The sequence below is a fragment of the Acomys russatus genome, chromosome 5, assembly GCF_903995435.1.
Source record: "Acomys russatus chromosome 5, mAcoRus1.1, whole genome shotgun sequence".
Lineage (NCBI taxonomy): Eukaryota > Metazoa > Chordata > Mammalia > Rodentia > Muridae > Acomys > Acomys russatus.
The window spans coordinates 58,376,201-58,393,503 of record NC_067141.1 but is presented as its reverse complement, the minus strand read 5'-3'; the positions used below and the strand labels follow the sequence as shown (position 1 = coordinate 58,393,503).

General features: G+C 39.8%; 1 protein-coding gene across 1 annotated transcript in view; it reads right to left on the bottom strand.

The window, feature by feature from the left end:
• Window positions 1-1,233: 1,233 nt before the first annotated feature.
• The window catches only part of LOC127189546 (cytochrome P450 2C55), a 28,103-nt gene continuing 12,033 nt past the window's right edge, over window positions 1,234-17,303 (bottom strand). The window contains exons 4-9 of the mRNA XM_051146468.1: window positions 16,279-16,439; window positions 9,648-9,824; window positions 5,445-5,586; window positions 4,182-4,369; window positions 3,291-3,432; window positions 1,234-1,435 (exon numbers count right to left, since the gene is read on the bottom strand). Of these exons, the coding sequence (XP_051002425.1) occupies window positions 1,254-1,435; window positions 3,291-3,432; window positions 4,182-4,369; window positions 5,445-5,586; window positions 9,648-9,824; window positions 16,279-16,439 (992 nt within the window). The 3' untranslated portion in view covers window positions 1,234-1,253. The remainder of the gene's footprint in view (window positions 1,436-3,290; window positions 3,433-4,181; window positions 4,370-5,444; window positions 5,587-9,647; window positions 9,825-16,278; window positions 16,440-17,303) is intronic.

The window sequence follows — 17,303 nt, the reverse complement described above, 5'->3', positions numbered from 1 at the left end:
GTAAAGGTTGTGTGGACAGTCCCTTGGAGGACCAAGGCTCTATTGCTAATCTAAGTCCTATCAGAATCTCACAGTCCATCAGTGTTCAGGGAGGTCTCAAGCTCACTGTGCATCTAGCAGTGACGTAGATAGATTTCTACTTGACACGGGAGCAGGTCTACAGAATCCTCTGTAATCTCTGGCCTGGGAGTATAGGGGGTGACTTTGGATTCTACCTCATGCAGGCCTGGAATTGAGCTTCAAAGCAATAAGAAAGAAATCAGGAAAACAGTCCACTCACAATAGTTTTTTCACAACATAACAGGCCTACAGAAGGAAGTGAAAGACTTCTACAACAAAAATGTAACACTTAAAAAAAAAAAAGAAATTGAACAAGACATGTGAAGATGGAAAGACCTCCGACACTCATGGGCCAACAGAATTGATATCATGAAAGAGCTACATGAATGAAAGTGAGCTATGCATGTGATCCTCATCAGAATTCTAATGTGGGTTTTCTCAGAGATAGAAAAAAAAAAAAAAAACAGAAAAGATCCTGAAACTTCAAAGCAATACTACATAAAATATTAATGCTGCAGTTACCAAAATAGTTGATTGCAAATTACACTACAGAGCCATAGTAACAAAACCAGTATAATGCTACCACAGAAACAGACATGTAGATCAATGAACTGGAATAGAAGGGCAAAAAGGAAACCTACGCAACAACAGATACCCAGGTTCTAAAACGGCTGACAAAATAAAGAATTCCAATTGCTATTTATTATTACTAATTCATCTTTTTCAGCTTCATTTTAATTTCATAATTCCCCCATCCTAATAGGTGAGAGGTGACATCCCATTATGGTAGCAACTTTACTTTTTGCATTCCTCACATGCATTACACACAAACAAAGGAGCCCAAGAAATGACCCTTCGGTTAACAGCTCCTTTTATTTTGAATCAAGCGGAGCAGGGGTGGCTCTCCGTTGAATTCTTCTGCATCTCACTCATAACACATGAACAACTCAGCACATGTGTCAGCACAGGTCGTGGTCAACACAAGTATTAGAGCCTGAAGGGAGCAGTAGATGAATTTGCACGATAACTCAGGAAAAGTCGATTAAGGAAGGACAGACGCTCCCCGGATTGCGAGAGAATGAGACGATGTGAGAGGAGAAATGAGAAAGGTGTCCCTAGTAGTTGAGAGGAAGTGGACCTTGCCCTGAGAAAAGGCATAGACACCAGCATAGCAACAGCCAGTCTGTCCCCATCTAACGAGGAATGAAGTGTAGCTGATACAGAGGTGGCACACGGCCAAAAGTGCTGGAGACCGGGGTAGTGTCAATGTCCTTTGTATCAACCAAAGACTTCAGGTTAAAATTCTGTACGATGGTGGTCAGGAGCAAAAACAGCTCCATGCGAGCCAGGCCCTCTCCCACGCACATCCGCTTTCCTGGAAAACAAAAGCAACACAGAGGTTTCCCTCCTTATAGCAGGTCCTGAGAGGTTGCGAGGGTAGGCAGCTTAATATTTGATTACTAAATGGTGGGTAAGTCAAACACAGAGTGATCAGAAGGGTTTTTGAACAGAGATGCACACCATACTGGACACAAATGTTAACCATGTAACGTCTGGTTTTAGCAGGCACGCTTCAATCATTAAATTCTTATTATAAGCTTTATACCACAACTTTAGTAGCAAGTCATACAGTATAACCACCCTTTGGCCTTTCAAGTTGACACCAATCCTCTAGAGACCCATTCACTTCACTGCTCTAGTGGCTGAAGGGGGAGTATTAAGGCCATTGCAGACACCACATCTCCATTTGTGCCTATGGGATAATAACAGCCATAAAATAAGCGTTCCAAACTTATCTGTCTATATCTACGACTCCTTCACTTTAAGTGCATCCCCTGCATCTGCCCTATGGGACAAGAAGCAAATGGCTTGGCCTGAACCTTCACAATTTCTTTCCTGTCTGACACCAATGCTTATCGCTCCTCAGCTCCATTCACGGCTCCCTTCCCCAATCTCCAACGTCATGAAGAAAGCTTCAGCCCTCAGCCTCGTCTAAGAAGTGCCGCTCTGATACTTTCCTCAAGGCCCTCAGCCTCGTCTAAGAAGTGCTGCTCTGATACTTTCCTCAAGACCCTCAGCCTGTGCCATTTCTTTATGAGCATTTGTGATCCCCTCAGGTAGGAGACCCCAACTGCCAGGCTTCCTTACTGTCCCTGCTTCCACATTCTGCTGTGTCCTCTTTTGTCTCCCTGCCAAAATATGAGCTCCCTAAAAGGAAGGGCTCAGTTGTCCTGTATGAAAATGTACACAGCTGACCCACATCAGTCATAAAAACACAATGGCACAAATGAATGTGACTCCATGGCCAGGGAGACTCAGCACACATAACAGGCAGTGAGAGAGAACATTCAAGGTGCGGAATCATAAATAAGGGAAATGTTAGCAGCTATGGAATCACTGCAGACTATCTTTCCACATGCCTAAGGTCTTTCTCATCCGGCATTGTTCTGATTTCCTGCATCCACAGGAAATGTCCCCTCCCGTATTTTGTTTTCTCAGTACAGCTCCCTGCCTTGTTGTCTCCTTTTCTAACTGCCTTCTTGCTATGTCAGCCAACTCCCTTCTGCCCTGTTAGAACAGCCCTGTGAGTATGAAAGAACAGGATATGAGCAACTTCCCTCCTGACCTCCCCAGAAACCCTAGCTTCCCTCTCTCGCAAGGCCCGGTTCACTCACCAGTTTCCCTAACTCAGCAGTAAGCCCCTTCAGAGCCTATTCTCTGTTCTGTTCTCTAAGGCCCTGGGGCTCCCAGCATTGTCTGAAATGGATCAAGATACCTTTCTCATGCAGCCGAGGAAAGCCTTAATGAGGTTCACTTCCAAGAGGAACACTTAGGAAGCTTAGAGGAATATGCAGAAGCAAAATTCAATTGGCCTATATTCTAGTTTCCTCAATTCAAAACATAGGCTTGGTATTCCCAAAGCCTGACTTGTGTGGAACAACAGTGAGCACGTCACAGTTAAGGGACTTGCATGGCCATTGGAAGCAGCATTACTCCTGAGGAAACACAAGGAGCAAATCTGCCTGTCCCTGAGGGCACGGTGGGTGATTCATTTTTTTCTCAAAATTGTATCTTATGGAATCAGGTTGGCACATGTCTGTAGTGCCAAGTACTCAGAGACCTGGCACAAGAGTCTTGAGTTCAGGTGCTCAGGGTCAGCCTAGACATCACAGTGTCCAAGAAAAGTTGACCTTGCACCTGAAGTACAAATAGAAGCAAACTTCATTTACCTGTTGAGAAAGGCATGAAGTAGTCACTCTTCTTAAAGTTTCCATTCTCATCCAGAAAATGGCCAGGGTCAAATATTTCTGGGTTGGGAAATGCTTTGTCATCATATAGCACAGAAGTCAGTGATGTTATTAAGTCTGTGCCCTGAAAATAGCAGATAAAGGTATGTGATAAGAAATTCCATGAGTGCAAGGGCTGGCACTGTGGCTCAGCAGGTAAAGGCACTTCCATGTAAGCCTGGGTCTGATCCCCAGATTGCAGAAGGTGGCAAGAGAGAACTGAGCTAATTTATTCTTCCTTTCTTATTGTTTATTTATCTTTTTAAACTTTATCAGCATGTTGAGTTGCCATCAAAATATGTTTACTTATACAAGGCAAAAATCTACAGTAGACACACACAAAAAAAAAAAATAAGCAAGGAATCAAAATACACTTGTTGAGAACATCACAACGCGAAGGAGAATTTAAAAGAGAAGGAAGAAATAAAGATGCTATGATTCGACTGGAAATAACAATTAGAAAGCATTGCTTGTCGACGAGTACTAGCTATAAGTAGGTGAAATTCTCAAATTAAAAAAAGCACATCACACCAGAGTTAATATTTTTAAAAAGCCGTCTAGTTAGCTTATTTCACTTCTTGGGATGTGTACAAACTGAAAGAGAAGCAATAAGATGGTACAGGCAGTGGAATCCGAATAAAGCAGAAGTCGCCATAGTTACATAAAGTATACTTCAAGCCAAGATCAGAAAAAGGAGATAAAGAAGATCACTATATAATAATACAATGGTTGATTCAGTTCCTCTCACTTTGGGTTGGTGGAGGAGTAAAGCCATATTTTAAATCCAGAAACTAAAAGATAATTGACGTGCAGGGGTCAGAGGAACAAACTTACCTTGGGAATTACATAATTTCTGAATCTGACATTGCAAGTAGCTGCATGGGGCACATTGTTGGGGATGAGGTTAATGTATCTCTGGATCTCATGTAGCATTGCATCCGTGTAGGGCATGCGGGCTCTGTCCTGCATGCAAGGACTCCTGTGTCTGCCAATCACACGATCAATCTCTTCCTGGACTTTAGCTGATAGGGCACAATTTAAAAATGGTACGTTTGTCATTGCAATTCAGGTCTACATGAAGTGTGATAACAGTATCAGGCCACACATTTAGAATTCAAGAATTTTTATGTTATAATACACAAAATTCTTCCACAACTTAGGCATAAAGTTGAATCTGTGAAAATGGGTATATTATCACACAGAAATGATGAGATGTTTCAATATGCAAATTCTTTGACATATGAATTCTAATAATTACTGTCTTACTGGAAAAATACAAAGCAAGACTTAATTTCACATATAAATGATACTAATGCTTTAAAATCGAATCCTGGATCTGGAAGAATGTTTCAGTGGCTAAGAGCATTGGTTGCTCCTTCAAAGTATCCGGGTTTAATTCATAACAGCCACAGATGATTAACAAATGTCTGTAACTCCAGTCCCAGAAGATTTGATGCCTTCTTCTGGTCCCTGTGGGCACCAGGCATGCACATTGTCCACAAACATACATGTAGACAAAACATTTTTAAACATTGAATACTAAAGATTTTTAAACATTTTAAACATTGAATACTAAATAGCTGTATATGTATTAGTGTGTATGTGAAACTTAATATCTTTCTTTATTCTTACATTCCCAAGAGGCATTCATTTTGAAACATTGTAGACGTTTTGTCTGTAGTTTCTGTTCACATTTGTAAATAATAGCTATTTTTATCATTTGATTGTACTATTTCTGAGCAGTTTTATAATAGGAAGGAATTACATCCCTATGATCATTTCACAAAAATATTCAAACTCACACACATACACATGCATATACAGAGAGAGAGAGAGAGAGAGAGAGAGAGAGAGAGAGAGAGAGAGAGAGAGAGAGCTGCTCAGAGCATCTTTTCATTAACTTCGGAGCTAGAGCTCTGGTGTTTCACAGAAACTACACTTTTTTTATTCATTTTCTCTGTTGTCAAAATTGATCTCATTTTTATCTCATCATATGTGTACAAATGACATCTGGTGACACAAAAACATCAATACTGAAACTTCTTTCAGAGCTATCTAAAGAAGACTAACTTTGCCTCCCACACGTCAGAGTCATACCTGTGACCTCCCTGTGTTTCAGTAGGAGCAAGAGTCCGTATCTCAGGGTAGTGCTTGTGGTTTCTGATCCAGCTACAAACAAGTCAGTCACAGTCGCCATCAAGCTTTCAATAGTAAACTCAGAGTGTGGATTGTGCTTTTCCTAGGAAGTTTTATTTCATTATTAGAGAGTATGCTCAGTTTCAACAAATTCCATATAATACAAGCTGGTCTACAGATGAGCAAATTTAGAATGTGAATGGCATAGTAAAAATATTACAGCAAGTTCACAGTATGACCGATAATGTAAATAAACTGACTCAATCTTCATTTCTAGGCCTTTATTTTTTTCCCCTTGCATCAAAATTCAGTTTCTCAGCCCTTCTTATAGCTGTGTTAGCCATGCAAAACATGTCACATAAATAACATAAGAAAAAGAGCCCATTGGTACAATTTTTCATTCCTTCTTATTTAAAACATATTGTGGCAATGGAGGTGGTATACATTGACTGGAACATGGGTAGTTTAAGGTCTGTACGAAGGCTGGAGAGATGCCTCAGCCGCTAAAAGTACCTGTCGCTCTTCCAGAGGACCCAACTTTGGTTCCCAGCTCCCATATCATCTGTATATAAATAACATATGGTTGGCAGCTCACAACCATCTGTAATTCCAGCACCAAAGGATCTGACACCTCTGGCCTCCAGGGTAACCAGCACTCATATGTACAAACTTACAAATACACAGACCTATGCATAATTCTAAATAATAACAACTCTTTAACATCAATATGAATACTCATATACTAAGTGTAAGCATGGAAAATGGCAGGCATGTACTACCGTATCCAGGAAGAATTTTTAGTTTTTAGAGCGTGACACAAAGTTGAATAAGAGACCCCTGACTGTTCTCTAGGTCTTCTTGGGCTCACAAAGACTAAACCACCAACCAAAGAGCTTGCATGGACAACTTAGACCCCCTACACATAGGTAGCAAATGTGCAGCTTAGTCATCATGCGGGTCCCCTAACCATAGGAGTAGGGGCTGTCGCTAAATCTGCTACCAACCATTGGGTCACTTTCCCCTAGCTGGCTGCCTTGTCATTCCCCAGCGGGAGAGAATGTGCTTAGTCCTGCAGTGACTTGAGATACCATGGTAGATTGGTACCATTTGAGGACCTCCCCTTCTCTGGGAGGAAGGAGAGGAAGAGTGGGAGAAGGGACTGGGGTGGAACTGAGATGAGAAGAGGGAGGGAGCTGAGATTGGGATGTAAAGTAATTAAACAAATAAACAGAGGAGAGGGGAAAAGAGACTCCTGACTCTCCCTGTAGCTATTGATACATTAATAGATATATATACATCAAAATATATATTTTTGGTAGATAAGTATATTAGTATATATTTATATGCATTTATTGATTTACATATGTATATATATATTGATGTCAGAATAGATTTAGAGATTAGCACACTTGTCAACTAAAAAATTATTCATATTCATACCAAATGAGAAGTAAAAGTTGAAAGTATTTTGGGTCAAGAATGGCAAAAGAGTCTATCAAAAAATTCTTTAACAGTCCCAGCATACAGAATTTTCTAAGTGAAATAAGGACAAGACACAATTGAAACAGTCTATCTCAAAGGTTCCCAGTAACTTGGCTCTTAAACCAGTGACTGGACCAGAGGGGAATAAACATCTGTGTGGTTATCTAAACCATAGGGGCGAATGGTTGCATTATAAAGTCATGCAAGCATCCCTAATGGTGCTAGTCACTGAGGAGACTTCTTAAACAAGTTAAGTACAAGTGAGGGTACAGACAAAGGAAAAACTGAACATTCATATTCTATTATAAAGTATTACCATCCATAGTAAGGCAGTTCCTCAAAAGAGTAAACACATATCCAAAAACTAATTGAAATTAATAATTGAAAGAGATGCCTACACTGCTTTTATTTTCAGTATTGTCCACTGGGAACAACCGAGGTACCTATGAACAAATTGGTAAATTTTTAAAATGTAAGATAGATTAAAATTCAAGATGGTGGGGTGGGAGAGATAGCTAGCTCATCAGTTAAGAGCACTGGATGCTCTTCCAGAGGTCCTGAGTTCAATTCCCAGAACTCACATTGTGTCTCACAACCACCTATAACTGTAGTCCCATAGGATATGATGCCTCTTTTAATGTGCAAAACTCTCATGAATGGAAAATAAATAAATAACATTTAAACTTCAAGATGAATGAGAACAAGCCAAGATTAATAACACTATTTGAGATTCTATTTTTTTCATAATACAGACTACCGTTAAGACAGTCCAAAGAAGGGAAAGGCCTCAAGCTGTCTCTTGAATCTAATTCTCATCTCTGATATCACTCTACTGAACTCAGTGATTTCCCCCTGGGTAGCAGGAGCACTGCAGTCTTATCTTGTTTTAAACAAACACCCAACCTTTTACCCTGAGGTAATGCCTTTCATTATGGGTGAGATGTGTTTCTTGGATGCAGAAGAATGTTGAGCTAGAAATGATCATAATGAGTGAGTTAACCCAGAAGCAGAAAGAATCAAATGGTATATACTCACTTATATCTGCATACTAGCCCAAGGGGCATGTCCCACAAAAGCCTTCACTTACCAGGAAACTGGGGCAGAGGGGAAGGCATCCTATTGGGACTCTAAATGAGAGACGCATGGGAGAACAGCAAAATAAAAGGATACAGAGGGTCATAGAAATCTACAAGTAGAACAATATGATAGGCAGATTTGGGCCCAGGGGTCCCGCTCAAACTAAGGCACCAGCCAAGGACAATACAGGAGGTAAACTTTAAACCCCTTCCCAGATCTAGCCAATGGTCAGAATATTCTCCACAGTTGAGTGGAGAGTGTGATACGACTTTCTCACGTACTCTGGTGCCTCACATTTGACCATGTCCCCTGGAGGGGGAGACCTGGTGGCACTCAGAGGAAGGACAGCAAGTAGCCAAGAAGAGACTTGATACCCTATGAGAATATATAGGGGGACGTAATCCCCCTCAGGAACAGTCATAGGGGAGGGGAATAATGGGAAAATGGGGGGGGGAGGAATGGGAGGATACAAGGGATGGGATAAACATTGAGATGTAACAAGAATAAATTAATAAAAAAAAAAAAAAAACACCCAACTAAATCTAATTTCTTTGTGCCAACACCTATGCTATGCTTGCAGAGTACCTCAAAGACGTCTTTACCAGATTGTCTGTCCTAAATCATTCCTGGCTCAACTCAGCTAAGGTTCTTACCCTCCTCTGCATGACCACGCACATCTGAGCCTCTCGTCACTTCATTCTACACATCTTAAATCCTCATTCCTGCTACCTAACTGCAAATACTCCAAGATTAGTAACAAGCTCAAGTCATCTGGGAAACCTGCCAAGTTAAGTACATTTGTCTTTCTCCTATATGATCAAGTCCACTTTTTGCTTTTTTTTTTTTTCACTTTTTACTTTAATTTTTGATATTTTGTATTTTTGATATTTTGTATTTTCTAAGTTGTTTATATTCTCTTTCCTTGTATAGTTTATTAAATGGTTCTCTTGTATTTTGTTTCCACTGGATCTTATTAGATGTTTATTCCATTATTGGTAGTGTTATCTTAGAAAACTTTATTATAAAGTTTTCTGTGATTTTTCCCATGTAAAATTACATCTTTCTTTTAATAAGATGTCATTTGTGGAGAGCTACTTGGAGACTATAAATATAATCTGCTTCTTGTTAAGCTTTCATTTTATTCATTATATTATTTTTTACATATACATTTATATTATTACACATATATACAATAGATTACCTATAGCAAGAAGAACCATGGCACAATCAGGAATTACATAAATGTTACATTCTTAATGTTTTAGCTATTTGTATTTGACAGCCTTGAAGAAGGCATCTTTCCTATCATGGTGCATCTCACTTTCTGAATGTAAATCAATCTCCATCACATATTATCATTATCAACTTAGAATGAAGCTTAATTGTTTAGGAGTTAAGATGTTTTTAGGTCTACATGGGTTCTCTTGTATATTAATTGCTTAACAATTCAGTTCTAAATCCTAAATGATGCTGGTCCAATTCATGCCCACAATAGGCACCTAAAGTGCCTACCAAGTTTTTCTTGCCTGAAAAGTTAAAGCTTCCCCTGTAAGAATAGAAATGCCTGATTAAATGCAAAATGAAAACCAATAAATAACATTTTACCTGTTCCATTTTGATCAGGAAACAGTCAATGAAGTCCCGAGGGTTGTCCTTGTCCAGTGTTTCTTGGTGTTCTTTCACTCGCCCCAAAATATAATTTTTTATTTCAGTATAATTTTTAATTACTTTGTTATGGCTCCCTGGGAGATAATCGATGAAGGCAGGGAGAGCATTGCAGACCTTAAAGATTTAAATATATATGTTTACTAAGCTATATGTGGTCATTCACATTTGTAATACAGTTACTCAGGATGCCTCTGTGAGTGAGTCAACAGAGCCTATGTGTTTGAGAGTAACTCAGGTAGCATACTAATGTACCATCTTTTTTAAAAGGTACGAAATATACACATGTATTGAAGTTGTATTCAGCATATGCAAGGCAACAGTTAAAAGGTAAAGTGAGTTTGGTCCTTATTTGACCAAGAACATTTAACTAAAGATAGAAAAGAGTCCATTATGTTGACAAGACAATCAAATGCGATCTGGCCACATAGTGGTAAAACTCAGCTGTGGAAGTTCGTGCGAGTAACTCCTCTGGCAGATCGATCACATGGGGCACTCGCCAAGCATGGTCTTGAGACAGATATGGCTATTTAAAACCAAGCTACCCTTTTTAATTCCCTGGTTTCTGTTGTTACACCAGGTTCTATATGAGATAGTGTCTTTGCTATATGATAGGGACTTATACCCATGAAATCTTTAAATATGGTCTGTACAAGACCTGCACAATAACAGCTCCAGTTGACCAACATGGATGTAAGAAATCTCACAAGGCCCCAGCCCAAGATGAGAGGCAACTAGAGGCAACTAACAGCTGCTAAAATTTGGAGAATCAGTCTTGTCCAGAGATGAAACCCCTGCTAAGTTATCCAATCCCAAGGGGTAAACTTACACACATAAGAGCAATGCATGTATTTATTTATTTATACATTCTATAATATTTAAATACTTAAACAATTGTTAAAGAAGGAGATGTCATGAACTTAGATGAAATGAGATGGCAGGGAAAGAGCTAGAGAAGGAGAGTGTGGGTAGAAATTATGTAAATACAATTGTCACCTATGAAAGTTAATTCTCAATAATAATAAAATAAATGTTAAAAGAAAAAAAACCTAAACTACTCTTGGAGACTGAGATCAGAAAACAATCAAAAGTCAGGGAGTTCACTGGAAACAGTAGGAATATCCCTGTACTTCCACTGAGTTTTGCTATTGACCTAAAACTGCTTTTATAAACACTCTTTTAAAAATTATAGCAGATAGCCAGGAGGTGGTGGCAAACGCCTTTAATCTCAGCACTTGAAAAGCAGAAGCAGGAGGATCTATGTGAGTTTGAAGCCAGCCAAGGTTACACAGGAAAACCCTTTCTCAAAAAAAACCTAGAAACCTACAAGAAGAACATCATGATGGGTGGCTCGGGGCCCAAGGGGGTCTGGTCAAACTATTGCACTAACCAAGGACAATACAGTAGTAAACATTGAACCCCTACTCTGATCTAGCCAATGGACAGGACATTCTCCACAGTTATGTGGAGAGTGGGGACTGACTCCGACATGAACTCTGGTACCCCATATTTGACCACCTCCCCTTGGTGAGGATCAATGGTTGCACCCAAAGAAAAAATAATCCAGGCTGCCAAGATGAGACTTGATAGCTTATGACCATATAGTGGGGGAGGAGGTCCCCCTCAGTCATAGACCTAGGGGAGGGGAATAGAGTGAAAGCGGGAGGAAGGGAGGAATGGGAGGATACAAGTGATGGGATAACAATTGAGCTGTGATCTGAATAAATTAATTAAATAAAACAAAAATATAACAGAAAAGCAAACAAAAAGACGTATCTGTACAGAATGATAAAGAGAAAGCTCAATCAGTAAACACTTGCTGCATTAACTGAGAATCTAAGTTCAGTTCTCAGAACTCATTTGAAGAAGCCAGACATGGGGACCCATACTTGTAATCCCAGAATTAAGGAGACAGAGACAGGCAGATCCTCAAGGCTCAATGGCCAGCTGGTCTACCTTGTAAGTGAGCTACAGGCCAAAGAGAGATTCTGTCCATTAAACAAGGTATAGAGTACCTAAAGAAGCTTGTCGTCTGAACTCCACATGCATGCATACATGCACATATGTACCAGATATACATGTACACAAACACACAAAAACAAATAAATAAAATAACCTTAAAATATGATAAAATGCCAGGTGATGGTAATGCATCCCTTTAATCCCAGCCCTCAGGAAGCAGAGGTTGGATGATTTCTGTCAGTTCAAGAACAACCTAATCTACAGAGCTAGTCCCAGGACAGCCAATGCTACACAGAAAAAACAAGTCTCAAAATAAAATAAAATAAAATAAATTACGATAAAGCAAAAATATTTTTAAAAGAAAAAGAGAGTAGCACAGAGGATGGAAGTGGAAGAGGATGATGTGCTAAGTAACTTCTTTCTGAACTCTTGAAGCTTGGAAACAAGGTGTTAGGGGTCAGAGGTCAGGCGATCATATGAACTATCTTTCACACAGTTTGTGCTGATGTTTAACTGATACTGAACACGCATTTAAAGCCACAAGAGCTTTCTTTACTTTAACATCTTCCCTTCTTTGCACAGCAGGGGCCTATGCTGGCATCACTCAGCCATGCAATCTGCCATGTGAGCTGGCTCTCTCTGCCTTCTGAAACTTCATCTTATTGAGAGTTTGATAGTCAGAGCCAGTATGCCCATCAATTCATGTGCCGATTTAAATTTTTTAACCTTTGAAATTTTATTTCTGTGAGTTACGTGTTATTGATGAGAGCAGAGATTAAGGCAATTGGAGCAATGTACTATAAAACACAATGCCACTGCTGCTATTTTCACTATTGGTACTCATCTCCAGAATGGAATTTTTACTCTATAACTAGGAAGGGTGCAAAGAGCATGAAGAAGGAGATGGGAAAAGTGTAAAATAGGGAGGGAGACTTTAACTAGGGAGGTGGAGTAGTACAGGAGATGGTAGGAAGAAGATAAATAACTCTAAGTGTACTTGAAAAGGCCATAGGAAAACATTGTTTTGCGTTTCCTTAAAATATATATATAATATATAGTTGTATGTATATACACATATATGTACACACACGCACACACATATATATTTGAAGTCTAATATACATATGTAGGAAATGAAGTTGTATGCTTCCCTCAGGAACCATAGACTAGCTCACAAAAACCCCAGGGATAGGCATGGAAATCTCCCTTCAAGTTGGTAGTTGTGGAAATCTAACAAGCTCTTTTGTTTGTTTGTTTGTTCTTTTTGTTTTGGGGTGTGTGTGTGTGTGTGTGTGTTGTTTTGGTTTGGTTTTGGTTTTTTTAGAGACAGGGTTTCTCTGTGTAACCTTGACTATCCTGGACTTGCTTTGTAGACCAGGTTGGCATCAAACTCACAGCAATCCACCTGCCTCTGCCTCCCGAGTGCTGGGATTACAGGTGTGTGCCACCACCACCCAGCCTAGCAAGCTCTTAAAACAGTATAGGCTATTGCCATTGTCCTTAATTGCCTCTCAGAACTTAAATCTAAGACCCTACTGCTGAAGACAACCCACACACCAGACACACAGGACCTAGAAGAATCCAGCTGAAAGCACCCTGGAACTCTCTTCACTGAGGACTGCCTCTCACTGTATTCAAAGGCGATACACAAGTTGCCAAGAAAGAAAAGCAACTGTAGGCCTTAATCCAGCTACAAAACCTACAAACTACAACACTGACCAGAACAACAAGATATCCCCGAAGATGCAACCGTGGCATTTATATCTTGGGAGTAACCAACAGCTGTCTTCTAGGACTTAACTCCTGCTCCGTGGAAGGAATCCGTGAGTTGTGCTGTAAACTTGGTAAGGTTACAGACCCAAGAGGAGAACCTACTACTGCTACCTAACTAAATCAATATAATTCCTAACTGCATTCTAAATATTTATCCTATACTCACAGCTAAGTGTAGCTCTCACCTCTCATCAAAGAAACTTCTTCTTAAAACAGAGATACTATTACAGAAACCCACAAGTGGTCAAAATGCAGAGAACAACTGACTGTAGATTTAGAGCTGCAGGCAGCCAATGGCTGCTAAAAGAAGGAGAGTGATGATTTACGATAAGTCATCTAATCCCAGGCGGCCAGTCCTAAACACATGAGCAACACTAAGTGTCCTCGGTGGCTTGTTCACATATATACATATATATCAGTAAACTAGAGAATTCATTAATGTCATAGAGAGGTAGAGGGGGGGGAAGAGTGAAAATGATGTGAATACATAATACTCTGTATGAAATGCTCAAAAGTGAGGCTTCTTCCTGCAGCAGATGGGACCAAATACAGAGATACACAGTCAGACATTACAGACAGATAGAGACAGGGAGGGGGAGAGAGAGAGAGAGAGAGAGAGAGAGAGAGAGAGAGAGAGAGGGAGGGAGGGAGAGAGAGAGGGAGGGAGGGGAGGGAGGGAGAGAGGATATAAGGGGGAGGGAGGGAGGGATAGAGAGATAGAGTGGTAGGGATGGGAGGGAGGTAGAGAGACCAGATACTAGATAAGAGATAGAGTGAGATAGTAGATATAGATCGAGAGAGAGAGAGCCTTAATACCACATACAAAGCTCTAAGCCATGTTCTCTTCAAATCAAAATCCCTATCCTCCCTCAGAGCTCAGAGAACCCTGCAGAAGAGAAGGAGTCACAGAGACAGAGGGGATGGAGAACAAAGCTTTCTAAAACAATTGAGCAAAGCTTCTGTGAATTCACAGGCTGAAGCAGCAATCAAACGGCCTAAGCCCATCTGCCCTAGGTCCTCTGCATAGGTACTACAGCTTTCAGTTTAGAGCTTTTGGGGGACTCCTGAATGCGTAACAGTGAGTCTTTAATTGTTGTGCCCTCTCTTGGGGCTCTTTTATTTTTCTGTTGTTTTGACTTGTCCAACCTCGATATGATGGTATTCATTGTATCCTACTGTGTTTTATTTTGCTATGTTTTTGTTCTTATCTCCTAGAAGCCTGCTCTTTTCTAATGAGATGGAAAGGAGGTAGATCCAGATGGGAGAGGAAGTGTAAAGGAACTGGGAGGGAGTACAAGGGGCCGGGAAACTGTATTCAAACTATATTGTATGATAAAAGAATCTATGCTTGATAAAAAGAGGATGAGCTGCAGAAAATTGAAAAGAAAATCTCAAAAAAATTCAATTAAAAATAAATAAATAAATATTAGAAATTCAAATTAAGAGTCTCAACTAGTGATACCATAGTAAAATTTCTCCTAAAGAGTCTGTTTTATGTGAACAAATAGGAAATTATGTTTTTTTTTTAAATCATGAAACAGAACTCAGCATTTTATGGATAAATATGTATACTCAAGAGCAGTTAAATAATTTTTATACAACCACACAGATATCTTCCAGGCAGTGTATGGGACATGCCAGCCCAACAGAGTGGGATTCTGTGACGCCTTCTAAAGCCCAGTCAACATTCCCATTAGTGTTCCTAAGTACCTATCCTTGGTATTCTCAGGGTAGAAATTTCAGCCATATAAAGTGACGACAATGTCTCTGCCTTGATTGACAGACAAGTCTGTGAGTAACAGAATCTTTTCAATGAAAACCTCGATGTCCTCTGAAAGCTTGAACATGTTTCCAGGCTGTCAGCAAAGTGTTGCCTGGAAAAGGGAGTCAGCGGGGAAAGCCCTCGGGTGGCCTTGAACTATATTTGAGCATTGCCACATGCTCTGAAAATCTGAAGGCGTTTCTTGAGAAGTCCGTGCCACCATGCCAAGATCTGGACAGGACCATGGCTGTGGAAACACTCACTCATGGGCAGACACTTCATTCAGCCATGAAAACTTTTAAGGAGAAAGAGGGGGACAAGAGGAGAAACAGAATCAACTTTGTCACAACTCTGGAACATAAAGCTTATCCATGTGAAAGCGGAGTTGATAAAATAGAGGAAGTGGGTTTAAAATGATGAAAAAAGGGCTGGAGAGATGGCTCAGATGTTAAGAGGACCTTCTGCTCTTCCAAAGGAGCCAGGCTGGATTTCTAGCACCTACAAGATGGCTCCTAACTGGGATCTAATGCCCTCTTCTGGCCTCTGTGGGCACCAGGCAAGCACATAGTATACAGAAAAGTATCTGGACACAGCACTCATATACAGTTTTTTGAAAAGTAGAAAAGGCTTTGTAGATTTGTGTCTGCCCTTGTCCCACCTGTCTCCTTGGCTTGACAGTGGCCTTGACAATGGGCCTTTGTAACTGGTATGCAGTGTCCTTTTGTAATTGTTGTGTTGGGGATCAAACCCAGGGCCCTGTGTAAACTAAACAAGCTCTCCACACTAAGATTCATCTTTAGCCTCTCCTTTCATTTCACCTACTCCCGATCCTGAGTAACTGAGAGGAGGGAGGGTGGAAAGGAGGGAGGGAGGAAAGGAAGAAGGAAGGAAAGAAGGAAGGAAGGAAGGAAGGAAACAGGGCAAGAGAGACTGATTCTGCTTTCCAACAAAGTTCTTTATACCAAGTTTCAAGGTGAATGTCTGGAAAATAAACACATTACACTAAAGTAAAAAATTTTTAATTTGTTAGAGAAATAAACATAAATGATTCATTAAGAGATGTGCTTGTCTCACCTGCATCCATGGGGAGTTCAAAATTTTAAAGTTTTCATTGAATTTCTCCATCAAGTTAAGAAAATTCTCATCTTTATAATCAAAACGATTGTGGAAAATAACTGAGCAGATCACGTTGGAGGGAGCACAGCTTAGGATGAATGTGGGATCACAGGGTGAGCCTGAAGGATCGGAAACGTTTTAAAATATCATTAAAACATTAGTGCAAAAGATTTTATCTTTGAACTAAAAAATACAAATGGCTTTAGAATCTGAGTATTGGCATAGAAATTACCATACTGGCAAGAATTTCTACACACTTCCAATTAGCACACCCTTTTTCCTTATTCCTAGCTTGCTTTATAATCATTAGCTAAATCTTTAGCATCTGCCCCCAGTGTAAACATCACTCTTGGGTACATATTCTAAGTTAAGTTCTAAGAAAATATATGACCACTTTTAAGAACACATAAACTGTCTCTGTCGTTTTTTTCATTTTGGAAGCTACTAACCTGCATTTCCAGTTTACTCAGGTAATTAAGTTTTATTCATTCTCAAGTCTCTGATGAGGTTGAAGACCAGATAGTTTAGTCTTACAATTAAGCTTAGTTACTCAGGGGTTAAGATGTTTTTAGGTCTAGATAGATGTTTTAAGTGTATAGAGATGAGATATGATAGATATTGATTTTCTTTCAGAATTTTAGAATGACCAAGATAGAAAAGATGTTTTCTTCAGGACTGTCAAATACAAACAGCCAAATCACTATGAATATGACATTTATATAATTCCTGATTGTTTCATAGTTCTTTCTGCTGTATCTAGTTTATTTTATTTGTGTGTAATAATATAAATGTATATGTTAAAAAAGAAATACAATTTTAAAAAACTCAAGTTTTCGGTGTAGAACCTCATCCCTCCTGAAGTTTATACACAATTAAGGAAGAAATAGCCATCCATAAACATATTGTTCCCAGTGGAGAGCTGAAGGAGTTGTGTCCAGACCAGCCTGCAGAGAAGATGGCCAGGGAGGAAAGGTTTACAGGAA